We start from the raw sequence: 27,926 nt of genomic DNA on the forward strand, positions 1-27,926 counted from the left end.
TCCGTGGCTGACTTGCCACCTGACCCTGAGTTTTTTTTTTACCTTGCCATTGCCCACGAAGTCGTTGAGATATTATCTGAAGTAGCGATGAAGGAACTCGAAGGAAACCAACCGGAGACTCTTGACGGCGCAAAGGGACTGTGACTAGAATTAATGATGGTGCTGAGGGTGTATCTTCTCCTGTCCCTACTTTAGAATGGCTAAGGGCTGGCCGAGTATCTTATAGTTGCTGGTGCGACTACCCGAGTTCTCGACTCCGCAGAATACATCGTGTTCAATGTCCAACAATATACCAAAAACACCCTCTCCGGTAACTGAAACAGTCATTGACCATCCTATAACCTGTCATCGGAGGATAGCATTGTATGGCACTCGACATCAACAAAAAATCCCTTGTCCACTTACTCCAACACCACTCTCTCCTTCCTAGGCCCCGAGCATACAAAGTCCACTCCTGCCAAAGTATCAAGTGTGATGAATGTCTTCCTCCTGGCAACCCCTGAGCCAACTCCGCCAAATTCCAAAACAATCATGAAGACCTTCTGATATACCGGTCCATCCCTGCTGTTTCGGTAGGCAAACCTTTCAACGACCAAACACTCATATCCGCCAGAAGGAATCGTATTGCCGTGAATAAAATCTCGTTCTTTGATGTACCCCATCATCCTATCTGTCCCAGGAAGCACAGCCTCGCTGAGTGGCTCAGTGCGTATCTCCAAACAAACTCGCCATCCTTCCACCTCGATCTGGGCCCCATTCACACCCAAGTACTGAATCTCCATGTCGCATGTCAAGTCACGAAATCGCATTCTTCTCTCCTCCCTGGACATCTGCAGCGCCTCATTGAGTGACACCTCCCCTTCCCAACCGGCCCATGACCAGCTCGGAAATGCGCTTCTTCTCTTCGGCGTCCCGCCTTCGCAGAGATGCATCCACCCCAAGAACCGTGGAAAGGCTGCCAACGGAAGCCCCCAGACACACGCCGCAGCTGGAACGTTCTTCTCCAAGACCGCAATGATCCCGGCCAGCGCGTTGAGCGAATCCTCATCATTCGTCATCCGTCGAGCCGTATAGTCCATAATATAAGTCCAATACATGGAGCCGAGTAGATCATCAGGTGCCTGCTTCCACTGACTCAGTACCAACTCTACACTCTTCAAAATTCCCGGCATTGACTGGGGCCAGCTTGGCACAGTCTTTGTAATTTCCAGTGTTTCAGGCACCCTGTGCTCAGGACAGGCAAACTCGACCTGGGTGCTGGTGAAGAAGAGGTAACGGACTGAAAGCATCGATTCCTGTAGTGTCCATGCGCGTGTTGACCAAGTGGAGGCAGCGATCTCTTCCCCAACGGTTGGGGGAACGGTGAAGACGGTGTGGCCTGCGATGGTCTCGCGCAATTGGTGAGTGCGGGGGCGGGCCACCCCGGGAAGGCCAGCATTAGAGTTGTTGCCTGCCACGGCAACGAGGGTGAGTGTGGCAGAGGAGTAGATCTGATCCATAATTCTGAGTTGCTTCTCCTTTTCTCTGCGTTGGATGGGAGTCGGGTTTGGGGTCTGATCGATGCAGAGGGCGTCGACCCAGAGATAGCGCCGACCAAGTCTACATGTGACGGCGATGGCGTCTTCGATCGTGTCGGGAAGCGTCTTGCCATCCAGAGCATCTGCGGCCGGCATGATGCCACCCCACACATAGCTGAGGGCAAAGTAGTCGCACCCGTCAGGATAGGGGACGACTTTACGGTCAATGACATCGATCATACGCGTGAGGGACAGTTCCGGTGAGGCAGTGACCTGGCAGGTAGGTCCGTGATTCTTGATGCAGTCTTCCAATGCCCCCGAGAATCTTGAGAAGTCGACAAAGCGGTCAAGGTGTCTCGCATTGCCTGATCGTGTGGTTCCAGCAAGCGCAATCGACTCCCCAGTCCTATATCCAAAGCGGCGAACCTCGCCGCCCAGTGGCCGAGGTTCACGTTCACTGATGATTGAGGTGCCCCCTGAATTGACACCAAGGAAAATGGCCGGGTTTGTTCTCAACTGCGCTGGAAACGAGTTCCACCCCCCTCGTTGGACGTAGGACCGGAATGGTACGAGCTTGAGCATGACATCAGTGGTTCCAAGGCCTACTCTGGGGAAGATTCGAAAAATCAAGCGACAGAGCGGGCAGGATGGGGACAGTACCAGCGATGCCAGTTCGCCGAAATCCATCTCGTACTGCCGACTTGAGTGGCGGTAGTCGAGCGTGTGGTACTCAGGCTTGGAATTGTCCAAGGGGTTTGAGTCCTTGAAAACCCGAACAATGTCGAAGGCGGCACATCGTTGGCAAAGTGCGCTGGGTTGTTGCTGGAGTCCAAGGATGAGTGCCTCCTCATGGGCTCGCAGAGGGGCAATCAGCTCGATGGCTTTTGACGTCGGAAGCGCAGCGCAGGGTTGGGAGATGGGCTCCACAGAGCGGCAAAAAACACAGAGCTTGGTTGGGGTTGCCATCTTGATTTCGGCGCGGTGTAGAGTCGTGGCTGTGTGGATCTGCTCCTTCCTGCTGAAGGTAAGGTAGGAGGTATCTTGATCATCTCCGTTCAGCCACGGATGGTAAAAGAAAGCGCGGTGGCACGAGGTTGCCCGAGAGTTCCCCGCAACTGGGAGTGTCAAATCAAGAAGCAGCAACGGCAGCCTCGTCACGCAGCGCGAACCGGAATCTTGCTGCTGCCCCCATTTGGTTGTGTTATGGTTGCCAGAACTGACAGATTGAGGCTATACCTCTCTCATTCTTTCCTCATACGTTCTCACCAATTTCAACCATGCTAAAATGATTTCTCCCCGTCAAACCCGAACTTGTTTCCCTTCCCTTCGACACCCGTTCCTCCAGCGTCCTCTCCAGTAGCGATATTCGCCACGCCCCTAGAGTCTCAAGCATCAGCGTACCTCAACATGTCAGAAAATATTCCCAATAGACTCTGGCTCATGACTCCAGCGAGACGATCGGCCCTGGAAACTTCCTGTCCCAACCTCTTGGCTGCCTTTGACGCGGGCTTCCTTCACATCGCAACGATACATCACCAGAGCACTGTAGGCAAACATTTTTGTCTGTCATTCTTTTCTCATGTGTGCTGACACCCCTGGAAGAGCGACCTGCAAGACTTGGTTCCTTATACTGAAAACGGGAGTGAGACGATCGCAATTTTCCTTTACAATCACGACGCCTACTTCAGCCATGACACTGGTGACGCTAGTCTCATGTTGGTGGCTGCCCCCGGCTTTATGCTTCATGCGACCATAAGAGACGGCGCCATACATCCGCAACCACGGCTGGATCCGAGTCGTATGCCTTTCCACACAATTCCTCATTGGCCTTTGGCTCAGTGGACATATATACTGACGAAAACGCCTACTTAGTGTCGATTGGGGCGGTTTGCAGGACGATCGATTTTGGTGACTGTGGCGCCGCCTGTGTGATTGTGGATAGGAATGGTCTCAACGAACTCCCTTGTGAGCTGGTAGAGATTGCGGTGTTGGATTTGAGGCCCGGGGCACGAGGACGTACCTGGCGACGGGCTCTGGCTGCACGTCTGAGCTTGAGGGCACGAGGACGCACCAGGCGAGGAGGACGCACCAGGCGACGGACTCTGGCTGCACGTCTGAGCCGGCCAGCGTGACCATGCAGGCGGGTGCCATTTGTTAGCGTTGGGGTAGAGGCATGGGTATATGTTTTCAAGCGTAGTATATTGATAATGAGCACCCTTTGTCAAACCTTGGCTGCCTTGAAATTGCCATGTGAGGCCTGTTGGCTGGGTAATTTTCAACTTTCCAAGACTTAGGTCACGATGTGGTTAAGCTACCTGAAACTATGCAATGCAGTGAGGCCTGCCAGGCATGGATGTTGTGCAACCTGAAGTGTTTATCTCGAATCAAAACGCAGCAGGAGCGAAAGCAGCAAATGAATGAAAGGCATCCGTTTGCTGCTTGACACGTGTGTCGTTTGCTCTTTCCTTTTTAAAAATGTCCCAAAATATCAGTCATCGTCCCACCACAACACCGAGGCATCCAGCATCAGACCATTGGCGATTTCAACACGAAGACTGTACACATCGAGAAATGGCTGCCCACATCAAGAACGCCGTGGGAATGGTAGCCCGCAATCCGGGGACTGCCGCCGTCGCTGGGGTTGTTACTGTCGGTGCAGTTGCGCTTGCTGCTCCGCTTGCGATTGCTGCGCCGGTTCTGGCTGCTGTTGGGTTTACTGCTGAGGGCGTTGCTGCTAGTATGTTTGCACTTTTGAGTTGCCTTCTTCCAGCATAAACACCCCGTTGTGAGCACAGCTAACGAACGCTGTGATTTATAGCTTCCATCGCCGCCGGGATCCAAGCTGGCATCGGAAACGTCGTCGGAGGTAGCGTGTTCGCCATTTGCCAGAGCGCTGCTGCTGGAGGAGCTGGAGCGGCGGCTGTTACGACTGGTACACAGGTTGTTGGGGGGATTGCTGCTGCGGGGGCTGCGTTGGGCAAGTTCCTCTGGGGAAGGGGGCGAGAGAGAGAATGAATGCGGGTGGGAGGATATGCTGGTTGTTGCTGAGGAAGATGACGTGCTGAGATTGTGAACTGGTATGGGTTATGGATTACATTTGATGGCAGGGAACGGATATGAATTTTGATGTTGCACTTGGTTTGGAAGCAGGTACGAGATCTCTCCCAAACGTGAACTTATTCCCACTTCCACGCATATGCACTTCGTCTGATCTCATATCCTCGCCTGTGCACCACTTTTGTTCTCACATCGCCCAGCACAATCGACCAGGCAGGATTGGTTTATGATCGCATAGACCGGGTACTTTTCGGACACAATGAAAGTGTGCGGCCACCAATCAATCATAGCATCATGTTCTAACGTCCAACGACGGACACATTTCGGCAACATTATGTACACAGTCACAACAGCCTCAATCGCCCATAAAAGACTGCTACTCATCTGCTCGAGATGAAATGATTCATCTCAATCATTTACTATCACCATCCACATTTTACAGTTGCAATAGTAGCGAAGAAAACATCATGTCCGCCCAAGCTGCCATCCACAAAGCCGCGAAAGAGCTCAGCAAGCTCTTTGAAACCATCGACAAAACCGCCTCCTCTGCCACTGCATCTTGGGAGGATGTCCTCCTCGACAACGCACGCCGAGTCAGCACCCCACTTGTTATCCAGATGCTCACCCAGATGGGCATTGACTTGTATGGAACCAAATCGGTCGCCCCATTCAGGCTGTTTGAAAATGCCTGTGGAGCAGGTGTCGTGGCTCCTGTGCTTCAAAGGACTATCAAGCCAGATGTCTTGGCCAAGAGCAGCATTCTGTGCGGCGACTTCTCCACCCCTTGTATTGGGCTGATTGAGAAGAGGATCAAGGAGGAGGGGTGGGTGAATACTGAGGTGGGGAGAATCGATGCCCAGGTCCGTGTTTCCAATGTCTTCACAGATTTAAACACTTGCTGATGGGGTAGTGATCCCTTGAAAAGAAAACGAAACTGCCATCGGCAAGCTTCGACTATGTGACGACCAATATTGGGTTCCATGTCGTCCCTGACTCGGAAGCGGCTCTCGATGGTCAGTGAGAGTCCCTTGCCCCGTTCCCCGAACTACTTTGCTAACCCTCGCAAAGAAACCATCCGCATTCTCAAGCCGGGCGGTGTTCTTGGCTTCACCACCTGGCACCTCCCCCCAACCTGGGTCAACGACATCCGAGAAGCCTTTGCATCTTTCCCCTTTGAGGCACCATACACCTGGGCCCTGCAGATGACGGCCTGGGGTAAATGGTCTGATGTCTACTGGGTCCGGAAAACGCTCGCTGCCAAGGGGCTGGAGGATGTCAATGTTGATATCTATGCTCACCTTAGCAAGGTGGACAACGCCGAGTATTTCGTCGGCCAGTTTGCCATGATGCTCGACTGGATTATGGATAGCGCTTGGAGTGGGGAGTTGAGGAAGGCGCACCCGAGGGAGGAGGTGCAGGGGTTGGTGAAGAACTATCTGGAGGAGAAGTACGAGGGTGGATCGTGGGATGTCAGTTGGGTCTCGGTCATTGCTAGCGCAAGGAGGCCTTTGTAGTAGACCTTTGGGTCTATTAAACTCCTCGTGCAATGGACCTTGAAGATGTTGGGAAGCATCAAGCCCTAGATGAGGTCAGAAGGCCATGACAGGAAGCTCGGATGGTGAAGGGGAAATGCTTGGAGAGATCCTAGTAGAAGCCAGGACCATAAAAGACTACTGTTGGGATAGATGATCTCTCAAGCTTAGACGGTGGACCGTGAAAGCTAAGACTAATTCTTTCGTATACTATAACGCATATTATGATTGCTATGCGAGGTATCCAGCCATAGCGTCTCAACCTAGCATCATAAATTGGCTACACACCCAGCCTTCTTCAACTCCGTCATTATCAACCTACCAGCCCCACAATCCCCAGGCATCAGTACTGCAATTGTAGATGAGCGCCACCCTTTGACATTACATACTGTACATGAGGCTGAAATAAGCATACCATTCACCCGTCGTTACCGTCCCATTCAGTTGGACAGGCTGAGCAGACTGAACCTGAGATCCCCACCAATTTCCAGCAAGCCGTCCAGTTACCATTGATACCACCACGTGGAGGATCACTGGTCCTACACCTCCAGCCGTGGTGTTTTGGAGGATGACAAAGACAGCGCCAGCGGCAACGTTGCTGATAAAAAGTTGGGGTGCTGCTGCTTGTGGTCCTGAGGCCTGGGCATAGTAGCGAAGAACATTTTGCTGGTCTAAAGGGGGTGTTCTATCTCGGAAGATGGGTGAAGTGTGGTAATGTGTAAATGAATTCTGTGTTGGTGGTGATATCGACCGGGTGTGACCTTGTTGGAGAAGAAAAGAGGGCTTTGAGGAGTTTAGTACTTGTGGAATATATACGTATTCTGTAGGCCTTCTTGTTGCACGGATTGGAATCGGTGGAGCAACCTTCGATGAAAGAGGTTTCACTTCAGGAGGGTTGTGGTTGTTGCAAGTTTATCACGGCCAGAAACGGAAAGAAATTAGATGAGACAATACAGGAGACATCTAATAAAAAAAAATCTGTTAATATAGAATTCCATTACCTTCCGCCTAGACTACAAGAGTTGGTGCTTCTCAAAGCATCACTTAATTGGAGGTGAGTGGCATAGACATGATGGTGTTGCTTGTAGGGCTATGTGGGTGGCAGCTCGTGACCTGGAAATTGGACGAAAGAAGGTCAAATCAAATGAACTCCAAACTCGAGTGACTTTGCGTAAAAGTTGGATGCTTGAGATTCGGTAAAAGAATAAGATACCTTGTCGAGATAAAGCCAGGATCCTGCCAAACTACCGGGCTGCTTTAAAGCAGAGAAATATCAGGTATGTGCGACTTCGGTGATGAGCGGCAAAAAAGCTTGCTGAACCCGGTCCTCCACTGTTCCCAACATGGTGAGGATACGATCTTGAGTTATGATGTTAGACGCTTGCCGGAATCCTTGTTGGCCATCGTATGATCAAAGCCACCAAGTCGTCCTCTGCTGCGAGAGAAGAGTTAGCATCAGACCAAGTGAGAAGAAGAGAGGAAAGTTCACCTTGTTCGCCGTGGTCAAGCTGGGTGTGGTATGCGTTTACCATTCCTACAGGCGTGACAGGCTGCTCCGGGCTCCATGAAATCAGCAAGCCAGACGGCCACTGCCCAAATGCCGTAGATCAAGTTGTAGACAAAGGTCAACACAACAGCCCAAGCCCAGCTAATCCAGATCAGACTCATGAGGGAAAAGCGCCACGCTGAGTCCCATGATGCGGTGGCGATGGTTTTGAAAAGCAAACCAAAACATCTCAGCTGTCATGTCGCTAACGTAGCTCTGGATACAGGAGCTAAGAATTCTCGTCCAAGTTTTAGGTCAGCAAGCAGAAAATCGTAGTCGCGAAAATGGAGAGCAAGTATTACCAGCGACGGTTGGAGAGAAGCGTGCAAGGCTGAGAAAACATCTGCTGCTTTGATTACTAAGTCGACAAAAAGGCAAAAGGTCGCAGAGAAAGAGGACAGCAAACGACAACTAGCTTCTGGAAAGTAGAGCTAGCCTATCACGGCGAGTGAGTGCTATTTTCTGCCTTATTTCCTGTTTACGTGGCACACGATAGCAGTCCAGCGCTTCTCCCTATTGAAACCATCTCTTCTCGTTCCAAGAGGCCCATCTTCTAGATGCCTGATGACTGCTCGCCTGTCTAGATATGAAACGCCTTGTTTGTACCACTTAAGGGGCCATTTGGTCATAGACAGTGATTCCATCTTGCCATCCCTGCGTCGCTCATCCCATTTGTTGGGCTGTTCGGTATCGATAATCTCAGTACTACCTCTCTCTTAATCTAAAGCTTCATGGATTTAATTTTAGTTTTAAAAGTCTACTATCCAGGCTTATGGGATTATCTATCGCAACAATAGTCTTATTTTTTAGTCCTAGCTTCTATTAGAATTTCTCCAACCATTGCCCATTCACTATCCGAGCAGTCCTGTGCTCGCGGCCGAGACTTGAAGAAGTGACAGCTGGGCGGTTGGTAGGGTACCTAGATCCTTCTGCAAAGACGGGACTCCACGGTTCTTCAAGCCCTGATCACTGGCCCGGACCGCATGCCATACCGCAAGGACAAATGAGTCTGGTAGATACTAGGAAGAGATGAGTGATCCCAGCAGCTAGATCGAAGAAAGGACCCAAAGAGGCGACCAGGACGTAGGATATATTCTTACAAACTTCGGACTCGTCAGAAGAACCCGAAGGATGATGTTGGACAACATAAGGATGATCCTGCAAGAGGTCCAACCATCAGCAGCCAACCGCAGCGCTGGTTCAAGATCATGCTGCGTAACCTCAACTCGGAATTTTCCAGTCTCACAACAGCCGGGCATGCTCGATTCCCTCATCCATCATACTGACATCTGATAAGCACCAGGGCCAGGCAGTTGGCAATCCCGTCAAACACCAACCCCACCAAGCATCGGCATCGACGTCAACCATGATCAAGAAACAGATGGATACGCGGGTTTTTGTCTCTGGCCTTATCCCTAGATCGGAAACCAGCCCCTATGAGGAAAAGCTTGATGGCTACTGCACGCCTGTCAACTGGAGATCGACCTGGCATCCCGAGCGGGTATTCTGCACGCCAAGTTGGATAAATGGAGTGCTGTTCCGGATCTGCCAGAGGGACTGACTGTATGAATCGAATCTCCTCAAAATCGAGGGCGTCATCCATTGTGAGACAAAGTTGGTTTGGCGTTGAAAAACGGGTTTGTATCATTGACTCGGGGAGATCCTTTGGGTTGTCTGCGAGACAAGATGATGAAATGAGATGGATTCCCGGGAAAAGTCAACCGCCAACTGAAAGCGGTTGATGGAGTCAGCCCTGGAGAAAGACCTGCCTGTGTTGGCTGAATGCGATGGCGCCCCTCAGGCGGCTCAGCCAACCGCCCGCAGGCGGACGTTCGCCCGGGATTGGAATGCGGGCTCTTTTTTTTTGGTCAACTGATGCGACGTGACAGTGCATTCTTCATGTGAACAAAAAGGCCACCCGCCAAAGAAGTGGCCACTTGCTTCAGGCAGTCAAGCTCCGAAGTTTCCATGGAAAAAACGCTGGGGGCGGGAAAACAGGTATATAGGTCTCGTGCCGTCCCGCTTCTTCTAGATTACCCGTCTCTTCCATCGCAGATTTTGCTGTGCATATTGAAGTTCTGTTCCTCCTAGATTGTACCCCTCTTATACCGATATCACCGATACTCAACGCCGCCATGAATCTCGACAGCTACAAAAAGGTCAACACCTACATGGAGGAGGAGGATCGAGAACAGGGGACCGGCGACAGATTGACATGGATTGTATGCGGGACGCTCGTGGGCGCATTCCCTTTTGCTGTCTGGATTTGGAGCAAGTGCTGATGAGCGATGGTGAGTGCTTCCTCTCCCCGCTATTCTTCAGGGCATCAATGCGCTGACATTCTGTAGCCCAGCAAGCAGTGCTCTAAACATTGAACGATTCTCTATTTTTCGCTAGATACCCATCAACCAGATTGAACGCAGGAGGAGAGGAGGGAAAAAGCTATGGCGCACAGGGAAGAACGGGAGGACACATCTTCACCCGTGGCGCATTGCGCGGCCAGGCGGCGGCATCGGAAACAGCGGGGGAGTGAGTTCGGATTGGATTTCCAGCGCAACGGATTTGACAAGCCGGGAAAAGGCGGGGCCTGACCCGCAACACGATTTAGTTTGCATTTTTCACCGCCTAACAGGCAGAATTAAGATACCCCACTAAAATTTTCAAGACGGCTCCAAGTCGATCGCATTTCCCAAGCTCTAGCTTTTGCGCGTTGCTCCAATTTGTGTTCATTTTGTCGCAACAAACCCCCCCCTCCCCCCACCACATCCAAAATGCCCAAACCAACAAAAAAGAACGCCGGCGCGGCGTCCAGTATCAAGGACGCCCGTTTTGCCAATTTCGAGACCGATCCCCGATTCCAATTGCCCTCGAAAAGAAACATCAAGACCAAGCTCGACAAGCGGTTCTCCAAGGTGCTCAACGATGACGAGTTTTTGGCTACGGCCAAGGTGGATCGCTACGGGCGGAAATTAGAGACTGATTCGAAGAAGAAGGCGTTGGAGAGGTTGTATGAGGATGAGGAGGAGTCTGGGGAGGACGAGGAGGTGGTAGATGGGGAGGTGGAGAGGGATGATATTGTTCGTCGCGAGCTCGAGAAGGCTGATAAGAAATATGATCCGGCGAGAGATGGCGGTTTTAGCTCCTCGGAGGAGGATTCGGACTCTGAGTCGGATGGGGAAGATCAGCCAGAGGTGGATGATGGGGAGGAGGAGTCGCGACCTGGGATTCGGTTGAGGAGGGAGAAGGAGGATGTGCCGGAGGGTGAGATCACCAATCGGTTTGCGGTGGTGAATATCGACTGGGATCACATCAAGTCTGTGGATCTGATGGCGCTTTTTAGCAGTTTCGTGCCGCCAGGGGGGAGGATTGAGAGGGTGTCGATCTACCCCAGTGAGTTCGGCAAGGAAAGGATGCAAAGAGAGGAGCTCGAGGGCCCACCACGAGAGATCTTCAAGAAGGGCAAGGGCGAGAACAGCGATGATAGCGGTGAGGACTCGGAGGGTTTCAGTGACGAGGATGAGGATGAGGATGACGAGGACTCTGACGAAGATTCTGACGAGGAGGTCAAGAGGGAGCTGTTAGCTGAGGGCGACGACAAGGACTTTGATAGCGACAAGTTGCGGACATACCAGCTCGACAGGTTACGGTACTACTACGCCGTGGCCGTCTGCTCCGACAAGGGCACAGCGCACAAGATTTACGAGGCCACCGACGGCACCGAATATCTCTCCTCCTCCAACTTCCTCGACCTGCGATTTATCCCCGACGATACCACCTTTGACGACGAGCCAAGAGACGAGTGCACCGCTGTGCCACCGGGGTACAAGCCAGTCGACTTCGTCACCGACGCGCTGCAACACTCCAAGGTCAAGCTCACCTGGGATATGCACCCGGAAGAGGTCAACAGGAAAGAACAAATCAAGAAAGCCTTTTCCGGCAGCAAAAACGACATTGCTGAAAATGACCTCCGTGCCTACCTTGCGAGCGACAGCTCTGACGATGGGGAAGACTTTGAAGATGAAGAGGAGGAACCAGAAGCCGCCACCGATGCTGCTGGAGGCGAGGAAGAAGAAGCCGAAAAGCCCCTCGGCAAAAAGGAACTCGCCCGCCGGAAAATGCGCGCTGCTCTGGGCCTTCCCGAGGAGCCCACGACCAAAAAGTCCAAGTCTCCCGCCCCGGCGGGCGCGATGGAAATTACGTTTACGCCTGCCCTGTCAGAGTCGAATAACAAGAAGCCTGTGGAAGAGGAGACCACAATCGAGAAGTACAAGCGCCGCGAGCGCGAGAGGAAGGAAGCCAAGAGGCAAAAGATGCTTGCCAGACGCAACGGTGGTGATCCTGACAGGATGGGCGAATCTGATGTTGAAGAAGTTGCTGCTGCCGGGGACAACGCGGGAGGCGGAGACCTCGGCTTTGACGACCCCTTTTTCACTTCTGAGCCCGTCGAGAAGTCCAAGTCTGCCATCCGCAAGGAGGAGCGGCTCAAGAAACGGGCGGAGAAGGAGAAGGAAGAGAAGGCTAGCAAGGCTGCCAAGGCGCAGCTGGAGCTGCTTATGGCTGATGAGAAGGGTGATGCGGACCATCTGGATCACTTTGACATGAGGGAGGTGATCAAAGCGGAGAAGCAAAAGGGCAAGAAGGGGAAGAAGAACAAGGGAAAGAAGGCGACGGACGGGGAGGGGGAGAAGGACGGGTTGCAGGATGGGTTCAAGATGGACGTGGAGGATGAGCGTTTCAAGGCCGTGTTTGAGAGTCATGAGTTTGCTATTGATCCTTCCAATCCGAAGTTCAAGGCCACCGAGGGGATGAAGAAGTTGTTGGAGGAAGGGAGGAAGAAGAGGAAGGCTGGGTATAGGGAGGGAGAGGAGGTGGTGGTGAGGGAGAAGAAGAAGGTGAAGAAGGATGATGGTGATGGTGATGGGGGGGAGTTGAGTAGTTTGGTGGAGGCGGTGAAGAGGAAGGCGAAGGCGGGGAGGAAGTAATTTGTTTGATACTCTGGAGATATCACAGTGTAATAAAGCCAGCCAGCCCAGTCACAAAGCAAGTCAAAAGTCCAAAGATTCCCATTGTCAGTTGGCAAACCTGCGCAGTCTACCTCTCAGCCCCAACAACAAGGTGACAAAACCTCGGGTGAGCATCATTGCAAAGCCTTCCCCCGACCACACCCTCAACAGCGGCCTCGTTTCCATTCATCCAAGCAACCACCTCCCATCCCAACTCCCACAATGTCTTTCCCGCAAGGAACATCACCCCAAGAAACAAAAACCCAAGCAGCACCATGACCAAAAACTGGAAAACACACCACCAGCTGCTCTGGCAGTCCCCATACTGGAGCTTCTCACTCTCCAAATCCAACCCCTGAACTAAGCTAGGTGTGATCTCCAGCTCCTCTTCCATCTCGTCGTGGTACCAAGATGCGCATTCTTTCTTGTTATCGCCAGTGGTGAAAGCGCCCAAAACGGATGTCAAGATATTGGGCTGGGTTTTAATCTCTGCGGAGGGTTGGTACGTGTGGTGAACTGGGAGGAGTGGCATTTTTGCCGAGAGTGTAGATAAATGCCTGCTTTGGTGGACTGGGCGAGTAGAGGGCATCATCTTCGGGGCTGGGGAGGGACGGGGGAAGAACGTCAGGGAGGGAGGGGCACGAGGTTGGTATTTCTTGTGGGAGCGGGACTTGTGGCTGTTGGTAAAGGAGGGAAAGACGGGGGCGGTGGCTACGGTGGGGGAGGGGGCGAGGTAGGAATCTAGGTCTACGTGGTCGGAGTAGCAGTCTGAGTCTGAGGAGGAGTCGTTGTCGGGGTTGGTAGGGGGAAGAGAAGGGAAGGTGTGGTAGTTTGGCGAGGGGGTGTACGGGGGGTGGAACTGGGAGTAGGTTGGGGGAAGGGGGAAGAGGTCCGTGTGCCGGGAGATGGCGTCGTCGTTTTCAGTGGTGTTGGGGGCGGCGTGCTTCAGGTTGGCTGGGACGTAGCGGTAGCCGGAGAGGGTGTTGTTAGAAGTCATCGTGTCAGAGGTGTTGTGGACCGAGTTATCAATGCCAATGTCAATGGTGTCCCAGTTGGTGTGGTTGAAGATGGGACTCATGGGTGAACGGGGCATGATGGTGATGTTGAGAAAATCAGACGCCCAGATAGTTGGCTGCGGACGGTGCGTCGAGTCCTCCAATGAATCGACCGTGCTGTGATAGTTGTCCTGGGAGCGCGGGAGGTGACTCCTGACGAACAAGAAACAGAGCCAGGCTGCGGAGCGGACAGCATGGTTTATATCGATCTTGCCAAATGTTTGCAACACAATGCTGGCGCCATGGTGGACCCTGAAGGATCAAAGTGTATATGTTTGGCGTGGTCGCATCTGGAGAGACGATCAAGTCCGAACAGTGGTATAATTTCTCTCCTGTGGCGAGAATCATTCATAAGATGTTTCCGTCCTGCATTGGCCGTCTCCTGGTCGGGCAGGTCGATTTCCTGGTCGTGGCCCCCCGCGGGCCTGGGGTGACCATCCCAGAGGTAATCAAAAGCTGACATGATCGGGATGCCGCTTACGTTGGTCGGAGAGATTGGAATACAGAATTCGCTCGCTCCAGGTGTGCGCTTGCTTGAGACAAATGAGAAATAATCTTGCATCGTGACTCGAATAGAGCCATGGACGCCATCGAGTTGTCTTAGTGACAGGTGCCGCTGGTCCGTAAATTGGTGGAGATCAACAGGCGCGGGTTTCGAACATGGAAATCATTGGGAATCGGCCGTTTTCATGGGCCTGTCGTGTTGAGGCCATCATGGTGGCCTTCATCCGCACAGGTGAGGGTTCCTTCAGGGTGACCAGATGGGTCTGGGAGCTTCCATATGCTGTTAAACAACCAGAAAGATAAATCAAGAATATGACGGTTTCTTTGAAAAGAAAGTTGTAGACCTGGAGATATGGATACTCTTTGATGTCGGCGGTACATTAATGGCAGTGTGTCAAATGAAGGAGACAACACTGAATGCTCCTTCCCCTCAGCCTACCTATTTCCCACGCACTACGACATCGCAATCGGCATCCTCGGCATGCTGGAGCGACCAGAAGTGTCTATATTGTTCTGGGCACCCTTGATGAGCTGGAGAAGAATGATAGGGCCATATTTCTGGAGCGTCTAAGTAAAATGGTACTACAACTTGACACCAAAGCATCGGGAACAATCGTCACCAGCCGTGTCGATGCACTTATCACCACACATATGAACGCAGTGGGTGCATACTCTTTAAACCTCGATACCGCCAAGGGAAGCGAAACCGACCTCGCTGTCTATGCTACTGGGACTGTATCGGTACACGGCGACGAAAACACATTCTCAAACGAGCTGTGTCAAATCATCAGTTCAGAGTTGACGAGAAGAGCGCATGGCATGTTTCTCTGGGCCTCACTTGCTTGGGCTTTCTTCACCGATGGGGTTGGTATCTGGACAAAGAAGATTATAGCACAAAGGTTACAAGTCCTCCAACATCTACTACCTGGCATGGAGTCGCTCTACCAACGGACACTAGACGAAGTGGGCCTCAGATATCGAAACGATTTGCTGCATTCGCTGCACCCGATTGTTTCTGCGGCAAAACCGCTAACCGTCGACGACCTTTCAATTGCGCTCGCTTCAAGAGAACGGCGAGATGAACTACGCGACATTGATCCTCGACTCAACGTGCAAGCCTTTTTCCGAAGCGCGTGTCCTCATCTCATCAGGATTGGTAAGACGGGAATGGGAACCCTGGTTCACTTGTCATGCAAGGACTACCTCATTGGAGCTCCTATGATGAACAACAAGCCAAACAATTCCCATATCGACGCGGTTACTGCCAATCTTGAGATGGGTCTTGATTGTCTCTCATATCTCGCACTTGACGGATTTGCAACCCATGACCTTGGAATTGCGTGTGAGCAGCACAAGTTTCTCTCGTACGCCTACGAATACTGGTTTCACCATCTTGAGGGCCGCAACGATCTAGCAGAAGACATTTGGCACTACCTTTCACGGCTTTTCGATCTGTCAACAAAACGTGTGAGATGGTATGATATTAGTGAGCTCGTTCTTCGTCTGTGGCACCATAACTTGTATTGCCTGTTCGAATCAGGGGTCAAACCGCCTTTTCAGCTGAGTCTCAACATTACCGACACTTACGGCGATCACTTCATACATGTTGTCGTCACCAATATGCGCAAGTTGCCACTTGAGGCTATGCGCTTTCTGACCAGCCTAGGCCTAGACATCAACGGCAGAACTCGGTTCAGACAGGCTCTATTACACAGGTGCATTCGAGAGTGGCAAGGTGAACAAGACCTCGCCATCCTCCGGGAAGAAAGCGGCGAGACTCAGAAAGGGACCACCGAACCATTTGCATCAGAGAAAGCACTTTCCGAGATCCTTTCCTTTCCTGGGGTTGGCCCAGACGTGGTTGGCCTGTGAGGCAGACACCGCTGAGTTTTGCCCTCCATGCGGTATTAGACAAGGTTGTGTCAGTTCTTCTGGGCTGGCCAGACTTGGATTTCAGCAACCACTTGCTAGCATCACACAGGGCAACACAGGAAGGACTCTTGCCCGTGGTGGAAGCCCTCCTCAAATCGAGGTACCTCTACTCAAAAAAAGACAGTACAGGGAGAAATATTCCTCCATGTTGCCGCGCGCAAAGGCCATTTCGAAGTCCTTAAGCTTCTAGCAGCCAAATGCCCACCCCATGTCCTAAATGCAAAAGACAACCAGGGATGGACGATTGCGCATCGAGCCATCACCTCTGGCAACGACGACATTTTTATGTAGCTGGCTGAGCACCTCTTGATTGTCCTTAGTCTCCGGGATAAACACGGCCGCCGACCCGTTGCCTTTGCTTCTGCATATGGGACTTTGATCATGCTGGAGGGGATACTCTACCAGCGGCCTCAGGACCTGACACTTGTGGACTCGTTTGGGAATACTCTCTTCCAAATGGCAGCCTTGGGGGTGAGCATCGAGGACTTTACATATCTCACTGAACTTTCCCGGGAGGGGCATATACGTCTTCCAGAAGCCAACAGTTGGGGTAGAACAGGGGTTGATCTCGCACCAACTGACAAGATGCGGGCTTACCTATTCGAACTTGGTTTCGGCCATTCACCCAGATATTTGGCGTTTCAAAGGCAGCTAGCAGAGAAAAACCAACAGCTTTGGAGGTTGAAGCTTGCCGAGATTCTGCAAGAGAGCTATAACGATGAACGGGTTTGCTGTGGACTGACATCAGGGAACGATAGAAGAAGGAACAGGAGAATAGGGAGCAAGAGAGGAGGGAACAAGAGATCAGGAAACAAGAGAGCTTGGAACAAGAGGAGAAAAGGGGAAGGAAAAGGCCATTGGTGTGGGGGAAACTCCGAGAGAGACGCGAGGATAAGAAGTGGAAGACAGATAACCATTGAGGTGCACACGGCGACATTTCAAACCATTTTTCTAAGGGAGCTTTCAATTCCTTACTCCATACTACGGTACATACCTATCTGAGCTTTTGCAGATATATCTACTTTCCTTCTAGCGCAGTTTAACTCTAAATTGCCCCAGAAATCTCGTTTAAGAAAAGAAAAACGCACGCACGGGTCACCGAGTCTTTCGTTCCAGGCCACGGCGAAGCTGGGAGGAAGGTCTTATCGGATGGTTCTTGGCCGTTTGTAGAAAGCAAGGCGGTCGTTCTGTTTCTAGTCGCAAAGAAACAAAACATGTAGACGGTATCAATACTCCAAAGCAGCATCTGACCCATCGACATGCATCGGCACGTTCTCTATCAGCTTCTGTACTGCCCCATTCCCCAACTTGGCCGTGATACTGTCCCTGATGCGTGCCTGGACTTGCTCGTAGTGCCGTCTGGGAATAAACACAGCATCGCCAGCGGTGAGCAGCTTGAGCACGACCTGCAGCGAATGGTCACGCGTGGTGGTCCAGTCCCCAGACACAATCTGGTTGCGCAGATCAAGAAGCCCGCGGCAGAGACGAGTCTCGGCACTCTGCTTATCTGTCACGTAGCTGTACTTCTCGCCAATATCCTGTTTGAGCTTCTCCAGAGTGATCTGAAGGCTGTAGATAGCAGCGCTGAGGTTCCGCACAGTCATGGCAAGCTGGTAATAAGCCCTGCTCATGCTTTGTGCCCGCTCTTGCTCCCTCCGGTTGTCGGCGAGGGCGGTGTGGGCGAGCTTGAGGCGGTGCCTAGCATTTCGCATGACAGCGCGGTCAAAAAAGTTGGCAATCACATTGCCAACGTTCTGTGGGCAGATTATCGGTTAGCACACGCTTCGGACATTTCTAGATGAGGGTCATAACTCACGCCCAACGCGTTTTGAGCATTCCGATAGTGATCTGCAAGAGCCTTTTCACGACTACGCCTTTCGTCAACTAGGCGATCCTGTCGAGCCTTTTGATCAAAAACGTGTGGAACAAAGCTGTTTAGTTCCGAGATCTTGGCCTCGAGGTTGTCGAGAAAGCACCCGACGCTGTCTTTCAGCTCCATGCAATCTCCTGCCTCGACACCAAGCTCCCACATGTGTTCCTCTGATACCTGACTGAGGTTCGAGAACTTGGCAGCTGTGGAGTCCAGTGTTTCCACAATGGTGCTGCTTTGGCGAGATAGCGTCTTGTCTCCTCTCTCGATGAGCAGCAGAGAGTGGACAACCACCTCGAGCGATCCACAGGCGACTTTTGCTCTGTCTTCAGTCCGCCGGACAGCTTTTGCCTCGAGTGAATTTATAGCCTCAGTCTTCTCTTCAAAAGCCTTGATATATCGGTGCGTCTCAGGCAACAGGAAGGCACTGTGCTTGTTCCGAAGTCGGTCTATTCTGGTCAGGAGATTATTGATTCAAGCTCGATTGTTGCAGGACTTGCCGATTTTCTTCAGCGGATCTTTAAGCCAATCACAATCATCCCTCCATCGTTCCTCGAAAGCGTTATCCATTGTGCTTGCTCTACAGGGGAGGCGGTGGGATATTCACTCGGTGGAACTTACCTGGTATCGACTGCAGGCCTAATCCTGAGTCTCATCTTTCCTCTCGCCTTCAAGAACCCTGCGTTAGGTCGGTTGGGTTGGGCTGGGTTGGGCACTGATGATCAACCCCGGCCAAGAAAGTCGTTTGGTGCGTGTGGTCCAATCAAGGCAACTTCACAACTCGATACAACAACGCTAAAATGGCCAGTAAGAGCCAGCCAGCTTTCCAAGGTGACAAATGAGAACGTGACCGTGTGAGGTAACTGGCACTTACGGGTCAGGGCTTTCCGGGATCGAGAGGCGGTCGTGTATAGGGGCGGGTTCGAACATCAACTCAACTGTCTTCATTTCAGGAATAGGTACCTTTGATTATATCCCCCACATCATCCTTTATGATTCCAAAACAGCACAACCGCTTCTTTCAGAGTCTACATCTGTTTCTTCACCCCGTTTGGCTTCACTATGGCACAGTCAGCTCTCCTAGAGGTCCGGCAGATCCAAAACGACAAGCTCACGTCTGAGTATAGAGGCAAGCTCTCCAATCAGTTCGTCGACGAGTTGAAATGCTCTACGCTCTTTCAAGCCGACTGGTCCGAGCTCATCAGCGCCGCTCCCACTGCGCTCTCGTTGATGGGTTCTCTTTGGGTCGCAGCAGCAGACCCCATGGCCGAGAAGATTTCAATGGCCAAGTGCATGCCCACAGATGGTTTCCGATATATGACGAAGCGGGCTGAGCCAACGCTCAGATCATGCCTGGTTGATGGTATTCAGACTCTGTCCCCCAAATTACGGAGATTGTACGTTGCTAACCGCATGCAGTCTGCAACAACGGTGGACGAGCGGCCTTCACCAAAGCAGGTGCCAATATGGACGCACTGGAGATAAACAGCAGGCGTATCTGCGAGGAGCGGGTGAGTCGGTAGAATGATCTCGACGCTTGTCATCGGTGCTCATGATGACTACCTAGATTCCTATGGTGTTCAAGCGTCTTGGGCCCTGCACCAAGGGGGAAGAGGAGCTGGAGGACTTCCGCGATGCGCTTGACGCTTTCAACAAGGACGCAAAGCGATGCGCCGCTCTCGCCACCGAAACTCGCGAGGCATTCACAAAATGGGGCCTGATGGTCGGCGAGCTGAATGCCTGCACTGAAGCGGAATCCGGGAGAGCGTCGATTCAGAAGGACGCCATCAAGATTGACGAGGACGTGGCCAGGGTTCGGGCTCAATTCGAACGAATACAAGAGAAAACGGCGGTGGAGGAAGTAAAAGCGGCCGAAGTGGCTCTCAAGCGAGCCGAGAAACGTCTCGACACAGCTATCGACAAAATTCCCGGGCCGCTGGAGAACCTTGTGACAGGTATTGTAAATGGGTACGTCTCGGCGATCCCCACCATCGTCTCTGCCGCTATTCCGGCCATTATGGCCAGCGTGAGTCCGGTGGGTGCAATGACTTCGGCAATCTCCTCGGTGAAGCAAGGCGTCGGCGCTGTGTTTCCTGGCGGCCACGCGGGCGCAGTCCCAGAATCAGCAATCACAGCCCCCGCAGTGCTAAGAGACCCCTCATACGCGGCAGCTATCGCGATTCGCGACTTGGTCAACCACTACTATGAGTATCTTGGTGGCGAGACTGGCGAATTTGATCAGTCGAAGTTTGTCGAGCATGAAGAGGCTGGGGCTCAGGGGATTCCCCAAGGAGTGTCATACTTTCTTGGGACCCTGGAAGGGCAGCAAGCCCAGCTGGAGTCCACAAATACTGCTGCCAACAAAAAAATGCAGGCTGTGTTCAGCACACTCATCAAAGTTGGTTGAATATGCCCAGGTCTTGCAGTTGAAACGCATCGTGCACTGACACTCCACAGGTGACCAAGGACATTCGGACGCACTTGAGGGAAGGCGAGAATGGCATGTCTGATGCAAGGTTACCGGCTGACAGCCTGCGGAAATGGAAGAAGAGCGTCAAGAAAGCCCAGCAGGATGTCCTCCGCCTGAGCGTGGCTGGAAACACAGCTAGCTCTACCAATGTGCCGAATCCCTTTGCAAACATCAAAGTCAACCCAGTGGACACCTCAGCCCGTAAGACTTTCCTATCCGTACTCGCAATGCGTCCCATCCTGACCCAAAATCACAGAGACTGCCCAGCTCAACTCAGCCATGCAAGCAGTCCAGCTGGCTCAGTCAGCGGCCGACGCCAAGCAAGACGCATACGACAGTGCCCTGATAAAACAAGCCAGGACCGCAGCAATGATGGTTGAGATCCAGCAAAAGCTCACTCGACTCCAGGCGCAGGGCCGAACACTCGAGGAGATCAAGTCGGTTCTCCGCAGCTGTATCTCAATCCTGGTCGACCTCACGGTGCAGATTGCCAAGATCGAACAGTTCTTCACCATGCTGAGCACGGTCATCGACGAGATCATCCTGGTGCGCGCTGCCGAGTTCACGACCGAGATGGGCAAGGCCGGCCGGCGTGCCAAGGTCAACGGGCGGCTCAAGGTCGATGATCTATCAAAGCAGACCATCTACACCGCGACGCTACAGCTCAAGGGCTACTTTTCAGTCTTGCAAGACATCAGCTCCATGTACAACCGAGTAGACAAGCCCCATGTACGCGACGGTCTGGACCTTTGCAGCGAGCTGTCCAAGGGCGCGGCTCTCGGAAATGGCACAATGGAGATGCAAGATCGGTTGACCAGATACATGGAGGGGTCCGGTGCGGCCGTCGCCAGGATTGTGAAGGAAAAACAGGAAGAGCTCACTCTTGGTCTTCGCAGGCGCATCGATCAGGCGGCAAAGACAGCGCTCGAAATGGAGAGGGCCATTTCCTCCCATGGGCTTGTTGTGGATCAGGAAGCGAAGCATGCCATCCAGGCTGGTGCTGAGACGGCCAAAGAGGATGCGAAGAAGCAAATAGAGGCAGCCATGTGGGCAGGCGAGAGAGACAGCTCAGAAGAAATTGACGGAAATGACTGGTGATGGAAACAGCGTGAAGACATTTATGAATCGTACCTAACTGAAAAGTTCCATATCAAACTCGCCCGTGTCAGGGAGCTGGGAAGGAGGCTTCTGTGGGTAACTAGCAAGTCTCGGCCATGTTTAAATTGAATGAGTGGTGGCCCCCGGCAGAGGTGTGTTCCCATGGGAGGGTGTAGCGGTAAACCAGCACAGACTACTAGTCAAAAGTCGGGCTTGCATGTCACAGAGGTCGACGTGGCGTCATGGCTAATCACCGGCCGCCAGTGGGGAGAATCTGGGCCTCGGCATTTGGGTATCAATGGGACATGATTGGATCTGTTACCTGCCCTGGCACTGGAACTCTATCAAGGTCCCCATCTTCCTTCTTTTACCTTGGTTGCCTCTAGGCTGGACCCTATTTCTCCTCGACACTCTCGTCATGTCAGAACCCGAGCAAGACTACCTCCTCCCTGACGAATGGAACGGCCGCGTGGTCTACCTCTTCAGCGAATCCACAGGCAATGTCCTCGATCTCCATGGCGGTCTGTCCCCGCCCCAATCGCCTGAACAGCCCTTCAGGAACTGACATGTTACCTCAAAGGGCAATCTCACAACGGAAACAAAGTCCAAGGGTGGCAATACCTAGGTAGCAAGGCGCAGCAATGGCGATTGCAAAAAGTCGATTCAGGGCCTTTCGGGGCTTGGGTTCTTCACAATGTTGCGTCTGGGAGTATGTTACGTTCACCTCACTACCTGGATTGGTGTTAAGGTTGCTAACGGCTGTCTCTTGAAGCTGTACTGGACCTCGACGGTGGTAGTCCAGATGACTGCACCAAAATAATGGGGTGGAAGTATTATGCCGGAAACGGAAATCAGGAATGGTTGATCATTACCAAGAAGTATAACGACGGGTCACAGTGCATGTGAGTGACGGTTGAGAATTTCGGTGTGAGTTCGACTGACTGACAGAGGGAAAGACTCCAGAACAGGAATTCTTTCACTGTGGCTGACATGTCGGAAGGAAAGCGGGATAATGGGTATGGCTTCAGTTAGTTTTCCAGTGATGGATCTGTTTTGACAAAGAAAAATCGCAGAAACCCTGTTATTGGCTATCAGAGAGAGGCTTGGAATAAGAATCAGTTGTGGAGGATGAAGATTGCGTAGAACACCGCGGGGTGTGACATACCTACAAGGGAAACGCGTGGACGAGAATACGCCATCAATGGCCAAGAAGCCGCCGGAAGAAAGTACAGGGAAGAAGAGGACGACCGGCATATGCTGAAAGGGAAACAGGCAGGCTCACTTCTTGAGTCATTGCCCCAGAGCAATTCTCCATCACATCATGGTCTAGCTTTTACTGATCATCTCTAGAACCTTTCACCCCTGAACCCCCCTCCCCAACTCACATTCCCCAATCCCTCAAAATCCTGTAAACCAGCGCAGTAGTCCACCCCCTACTGCCAATCCTCTGCTTCTGCACCCGTCCATAAGAACAAAAATCCCCCGCCGGCCACCCCCCATCCCCCTCCTGCATCCCCAACAAACTCTCCAAATCCCTCTGCACAAACCCCCTCCCCAGCCCCAAAAGCTGCCAAGCCCTCACCCTCATCGCCAAAGCAAGCGCATTTATAGGCACATTCAACCTCTCCCTCAACGCAGCTTCCAGCTCCCCCTTCAACTCCCCACACAACCTCGGCGAGGAGTCCCTGCACTCATCACACAACATGGCCAGGTAGTACAAGAAACTCTCTGGGTGGGGGTAGAACCTATTCCCATAAACATTCGCCCGGTACCGAAGGCAATCCGCCACCAATTTTTTGGAGGGTTCGATCCTCTCGTCGGTGACGTCAAGACTAGGGAGGTCAGGGATTTGGCCTGATGAGAAGAATTTGTTCAGACAGCGGAGGACAGAGACGCAGACTTCTGGGCTTACGCGGCCGTGGCGGTCGGGGGAGAAGTACGTCTCGAAGTGACCGTCCTTGTTGCGAATGGCGAACATCGCTTCTGCGATTAGAGATGGGGGCGAGAGGAGGTGGTAGTTGGGGTGGGAAGGGGTGATGGTGAGGTAGGCGATGGAGGTGGTTTCAATGTCGGGAGGGAAGGTGGTTGTTGTTAGGATGGGGGAGGAGTGAGTGAAGTAATTCCAGAGGGTGGGTTTGACTTCGAGGTGGTGCAAAGAAGGGGAGGGCGAGGATGGAGGGGATGTGGATGAGGATGGGGGCGAAGGGGCGGGTGAGGGTGAGCAGGAAGCATCGGATATGGGGGTGGGGCTTGTGGTGTCCATCATGTCTGCCTCTTCTTGGCCCCTGGTAATAATACCATCTGGCCAGGTAAGGTACACAATGTCCTCCATGCCGGTCAGTCCCCAGATCATGAGCTGGGCAAAGTTGTCTTTCAAGACGATATCGTCCTTTCCCGGCATCGAGATGACAGAGTCAAGCTTGCCAGCGTGCATGTGCAGGAAACGCTCAGCACGGAGAGAGGCGTCCTCCAGGAGTAGGTTCCTGACAATGTTGAAAGCTCGGGTTCTCTGGTCTGGGTCTACAATCTCTCCACGTAAACCCAGCAGTCGTCCAGCACAGATGTTCTCGGACTTGTCATCCAGGTACAAGGTGGTGGATGGGTTGCAGCCCGTCTCTTGAATGACATGGCGATAGAAGGAAAGATCTGGCTTTCGCATGCCGGCGTCGAAGGAGGTGAAGATCCTGTCAAAGACGGGCCATGGGAAGGAAGGAAGCGCTTGGACGATGTCCATGTGTTCCTTGGCGATGTTGGACATGGCGTAGATTTTGAGCGGGCGGGCTCCCTGTGCCTTTGCTGCGGCAAGCTCATGGATCAAAGCCAATGCTTCCTTGTTGACTCGCAAGGTTGACTGGGCTTGGTGTAGAGCTAGCTGAACAAGTGACGGGTCGACACCAAAATCCATCCCAAGTTTCTAGAGAATGACAAGTTGGTAAGAACAGGTCAAAGGGTTGAAAGGGGGGCATGTACCGTGTACGCCTCATCAGTCGACATGCTGTCTTTCTCCAAGTCATGCCAGGTCGCGGTGTGCATCATAAGGTGGATTGTCTTCCGAGGAAGGGCAGTAACAGCTGAAGAGTCCCAGTCGAAGAGGACACCGCCAATGTCGAAGATGACAGTGTCGTAGGTGTTGGGTGCCATCTTCATCTCCAGTGGTGATTGGAAAGGTTAAGGAAAGAGTATGGAAAGGTCAAGAAAGGCGTCTCTTCAAGTAGGTCAAGGGGAGTGTTTAAAAAGCGGAAAAATGCAAGCAGACTAGCGGAATCCTAACCCCTGGGATGGCAAGCTATGACATATCTGAACACATATAAGTACTCGTTGTGCCTACCAGACCGATTGACGACTAGAGGCTATGCTCTACACCGCCATGCCAGTCGATCATGTAGGTCCAGCGATCGTGGGCAGGTATCTTCCATCATGATGACCGAAAATTCGAGTCCGAGCTGTCTTGATCCAGGATGCGATACAAAGTTGGCATTGCACTGGTGACACGGCAGAGACAATCCGACCCGTCGGTCTGGTATAAGACTGGCAACATCGGCCGGAGCCTCCGGTCCGGAGGGTGGGAATGGCTACACTGGCTGAGCCTAGGCAATGATAAAGGGTTTAGCTTGATATCCTGTGTGCGTCAAATCAGACAACGCTAGGTAGGTAACTGGTCCAAAAGTCGATGCTGTGGGATACCAATGCTACCACAAAGACCTAGTGCCGATGAACCATGCATGTATGCTAGGCTTGCTTGCGATGCTGTAGTAAGATAGCACAAGGAAAGTCCGAGGAAGCAAACTAGATAGGAGAACGAAACATGCTGAGCTTCCGCATATATTGGCATTTTCACTGTTACACGGACCCAACGGGCTGACAGGGCGCATGCCAAGGGCTCGTCGCAACCTACCATCCATGATATATACACCTGAGACTGCGTGGTCCTGCTCGCTCAAAAAAGCAAAACTCTCAAGCCAGGAAAGATGATCTGATGCTGCTGACGCGTCAGCCGGGATTTCATGGACAAGTAGGAAGAAGAAATATCTCAAATGTCGAAGGTGGTTGGCGATAACACAGCAGTTGCATGGCTGTGTGAAAAGTACCTACATCTTATATACCCAAGGTCACGGTGAAACAAGCAGATGCCACCACTAAGACTGGTGTGATTAAGAAGGCACAAATGGAGAAAATAAGCGACGTCATGGTCACATTTGTGGCAGAAAAGAGAAAATATTTGAGAAAGCAGGAAACCCTTGTTACAACCTGCCAAGACATGTCAGCGTTGTAAGCTCGTGACTACGGTTGGTTACGACACCACGGCAAGATATGAGGTCAGGAGTAACCACAAGACAATTGACCACAGGGCAATGGCATCAAGACAAATAGCACAGGACCTACGGGCAGGAGGACACTGGATAACCAGGTGGTAATGGCACCTGGGATGGCAACAGGCCGAGGCCCGTTGCTTAAGAAGTATTTAGGAGCAGCGAGTCTACCCTCGCAACTCACACCAGTCTCTACCTAGACAGCTTTCAATCTAAGTCTTCATCTGATTCTCAGAGAGAGAGGCATCAATCCTTACGCCACCCTTATTGCCCAGTGCACCCTAACTTTCTGCCAACATAAACCCTGCACCAACAGAATCTTACCCTAACGCACCAGAGTACGAGTCTGGGCGTAACACACCTCAGCATGAGAATATGGAACGCCCGTTCCTGACCTGCAGCAACCCAATCACGCCATGCCATGACATTTTTTCATCCAGGTCAGGGCTGCAAATTCTCTGCTCCCATATGTACCAGCAGAACAACCATCGCGTTCACGTTTTCGGGATCCCAACCCTTCTAACTTCCACAGTAGCCGACTTCACTTTCTGATGCTTTGCCTTACTTGGTAGGCATCACATTTGAATTCAGGCCCGTGTCTCCATGAATTTTGGAAAGAGATTTGATGAGAAAGTTTCCTATAACCTGCTTACCATGTACTCTGACTGTGATGGGACATTGCTCTCATATCTTGCTAGCAAGTGGTTTATCCAGATATCCACCGCGTTTCCAGCCGCACCACCAAGCCTTGGTTCGCGGAATTATTGCGCCTCCGACAATGACAGGTGATGTTTTGAGTCTAGCGCCTATCACACCAGCGTCAAATATCCTGTTGTGAGCTCAAGTGGGCTTTCGTTCTTTGTTGTATGCTGACGAATTTCCCCGCCCCCTCAGAGATTGTAGGTCTGCGTCGACTCACGCCACCGCGTGTCAGCTCGCGCCTTTCTTTCCGCTATCCAATCAGGAGCCGTCCGTTAGCCCATGACATAGGCACGATTTATCAACCATCTATTTCGGTCGGCCTGATGTGAACAAAGATGTCGGGTGTTGTACAAGGCCTACAAAATCTGCTGGAAGGTCAGATGAGCGACACCACCAAGAGGCTGCAGCATACACCTTGATCTCGTCCAACCTATCAATATGAAACTCAGCAGCATCTTCAGCCTGGCGGGACTTGTTTCCCAGACCACCGCCATAACCTGGAACGTCTCCGTCGGCAAGAATGGCCTCACCTTTGAGCCCAACGAAATCCGAGCCGGAGCTGGCGATATTATTCAGTTCATCTTCTGGCCCAGAAACCACAGCGTGGTAGCGGGGGAGTTCACCAGGCCCTGTATTCCTCGTCTCACTGGCGGCTTTTGGTCAGGTTTCTTCCCCACTGCGGTAGATACCATCAATGTAAGCTCCCGTTTCGATTCTACTCTCCGATATTAGCAACTAACCGTTTTTCTCCAGTCCCAACTCTTCCGCGTCCAAATCAACAGCTCAGAACCATTCGTCTTTTACTGTTCTCAAAACAACGGCCAGCACTGCAAGAACGGCATGTTCGGCATCATCAACCCCGGCGTGACAGGCATCACCACTCTCTCCAGCTACCGAAACCTTGCCGCGGGGGCAGGCAACGCCACTTCGCCAAGGGTCCCTTCCTTTGGGGGCCAGATTGTGGAGAATCCCAACACTTCTGTGCCGCCGAGCTCGTCGACCTCGACTTCCTCTGCGGCGACAAGCACTGTTTTGACTAGCACGAGCACCATCACGAGCGGCACTGTGACTTCTGCTACGACTATCACCTCCACTAGCACTGGCAGCAGCACGTCAACGAGGACTGGAAATGCGGCTGCCAGGACGGGTGCACCTGTTGCGGCGCTGGTAGTTGCTGGAGCTGCAGCTATGTTCTTTGTTTGAGTCAGGTGTGATGATGGTGGCGATTGCGTGATGCTTGGGGGGTGTCCGGATGGGGCTATGCCGCGGTTCGGACATAAGTTCAAGTTCTTTGTTTGACATTTTGTTGTTGTGGTTATTATTGTCAGCT

The 27,926-nt window shown here is 52.3% G+C and overlaps 11 protein-coding genes across 11 annotated transcripts, besides 3 other annotated features; 8 read left to right on the forward strand and 3 right to left on the reverse strand.

Annotated features, from left to right (window-relative positions):
- Nucleotides 1-401: 401 nt before the first annotated feature.
- On the reverse strand, nucleotides 402-2,483 carry PODANS_6_6730 (uncharacterized protein; the record flags this gene model as incomplete). The annotated part of the gene is made up of 1 exon (XM_001910545.1): nucleotides 402-2,483. The coding sequence occupies one exon, from the start codon at nucleotides 2,481-2,483 to the stop codon at nucleotides 402-404; it is 2,082 nt and encodes a 693-aa protein (XP_001910580.1).
- Nucleotides 2,484-2,924: 441 nt separating this feature from the next.
- PODANS_6_6740 (uncharacterized protein) lies at nucleotides 2,925-3,649 on the forward strand (the record flags this gene model as incomplete). The annotated part of the gene is made up of 3 exons (XM_001910546.1): nucleotides 2,925-3,062; nucleotides 3,120-3,315; nucleotides 3,390-3,649. The coding sequence occupies 3 exons, from the start codon at nucleotides 2,925-2,927 to the stop codon at nucleotides 3,647-3,649; spliced, it is 594 nt and encodes a 197-aa protein (XP_001910581.1).
- Nucleotides 3,522-3,659: a repeat region (rgion duplique sur le chromosome 1).
- Nucleotides 3,660-4,088: 429 nt separating this feature from the next.
- Nucleotides 4,089-4,532, forward strand: PODANS_6_6745 (uncharacterized protein; the record flags this gene model as incomplete). The annotated part of the gene is made up of 2 exons (XM_001910547.1): nucleotides 4,089-4,254; nucleotides 4,336-4,532. The coding sequence occupies 2 exons, from the start codon at nucleotides 4,089-4,091 to the stop codon at nucleotides 4,530-4,532; spliced, it is 363 nt and encodes a 120-aa protein (XP_001910582.1).
- Nucleotides 4,533-4,972: 440 nt separating this feature from the next.
- On the forward strand, nucleotides 4,973-6,088 carry PODANS_6_6750 (uncharacterized protein; the record flags this gene model as incomplete). Its single annotated transcript, XM_001910548.1, has 3 exons — nucleotides 4,973-5,434; nucleotides 5,500-5,587; nucleotides 5,643-6,088. The coding sequence occupies 3 exons, from the start codon at nucleotides 4,973-4,975 to the stop codon at nucleotides 6,086-6,088; spliced, it is 996 nt and encodes a 331-aa protein (XP_001910583.1).
- Nucleotides 6,089-9,867: 3,779 nt separating this feature from the next.
- On the forward strand, nucleotides 9,868-10,020 carry PODANS_6_6760 (uncharacterized protein; the record flags this gene model as incomplete). Its single annotated transcript, XM_001910549.1, has 2 exons — nucleotides 9,868-9,943; nucleotides 10,001-10,020. 2 exons carry the CDS (start codon nucleotides 9,868-9,870, stop codon nucleotides 10,018-10,020), a joined length of 96 nt encoding a protein of 31 aa, XP_001910584.1.
- A 403-nt stretch (nucleotides 10,021-10,423) lies between these two features.
- PODANS_6_6770 (uncharacterized protein) lies at nucleotides 10,424-12,634 on the forward strand (the record flags this gene model as incomplete). The annotated part of the gene is made up of 1 exon (XM_001910550.1): nucleotides 10,424-12,634. The coding sequence occupies one exon, from the start codon at nucleotides 10,424-10,426 to the stop codon at nucleotides 12,632-12,634; it is 2,211 nt and encodes a 736-aa protein (XP_001910585.1).
- A 2,156-nt stretch (nucleotides 12,635-14,790) lies between these two features.
- On the forward strand, nucleotides 14,791-16,086 carry PODANS_6_6780 (uncharacterized protein; the record flags this gene model as incomplete). Its single annotated transcript, XM_001910551.1, has 1 exon — nucleotides 14,791-16,086. One exon carries the CDS (start codon nucleotides 14,791-14,793, stop codon nucleotides 16,084-16,086), a length of 1,296 nt encoding a protein of 431 aa, XP_001910586.1.
- Nucleotides 16,087-17,372: 1,286 nt separating this feature from the next.
- PODANS_6_6790 (uncharacterized protein) lies at nucleotides 17,373-18,442 on the reverse strand (the record flags this gene model as incomplete). Its single annotated transcript, XM_001910552.1, has 2 exons — nucleotides 17,373-17,900; nucleotides 17,963-18,442. Coding segments are annotated over 2 exons (1,008 nt in total), but the record flags the coding sequence as incomplete, so codon positions are not given.
- Nucleotides 18,443-19,012: 570 nt separating this feature from the next.
- On the forward strand, nucleotides 19,013-21,584 carry PODANS_6_6800 (uncharacterized protein; the record flags this gene model as incomplete). Its single annotated transcript, XM_001910553.1, has 4 exons — nucleotides 19,013-19,474; nucleotides 19,584-20,414; nucleotides 20,474-20,687; nucleotides 20,743-21,584. Coding segments are annotated over 4 exons (2,349 nt in total), but the record flags the coding sequence as incomplete, so codon positions are not given.
- A 1,381-nt stretch (nucleotides 21,585-22,965) lies between these two features.
- PODANS_6_6810 (uncharacterized protein) lies at nucleotides 22,966-24,489 on the reverse strand (the record flags this gene model as incomplete). The annotated part of the gene is made up of 1 exon (XM_001910554.1): nucleotides 22,966-24,489. One exon carries the CDS (start codon nucleotides 24,487-24,489, stop codon nucleotides 22,966-22,968), a length of 1,524 nt encoding a protein of 507 aa, XP_001910589.1.
- A 1,334-nt stretch (nucleotides 24,490-25,823) lies between these two features.
- Nucleotides 25,824-26,010: a long terminal repeat (LTR nyctibates).
- A 24-nt stretch (nucleotides 26,011-26,034) lies between these two features.
- Nucleotides 26,035-26,209: a long terminal repeat (LTR nyctibates).
- An 825-nt stretch (nucleotides 26,210-27,034) lies between these two features.
- Nucleotides 27,035-27,799, forward strand: PODANS_6_6820 (uncharacterized protein; the record flags this gene model as incomplete). The annotated part of the gene is made up of 2 exons (XM_001910555.1): nucleotides 27,035-27,292; nucleotides 27,350-27,799. The coding sequence occupies 2 exons, from the start codon at nucleotides 27,035-27,037 to the stop codon at nucleotides 27,797-27,799; spliced, it is 708 nt and encodes a 235-aa protein (XP_001910590.1).
- Nucleotides 27,800-27,926: the final 127 nt, after the last annotated feature.

This window comes from Podospora anserina, chromosome 6, assembly GCF_000226545.1.
Source record: "Podospora anserina S mat+ genomic DNA chromosome 6, supercontig 2".
Lineage (NCBI taxonomy): Eukaryota > Fungi > Ascomycota > Sordariomycetes > Sordariales > Podosporaceae > Podospora > Podospora anserina.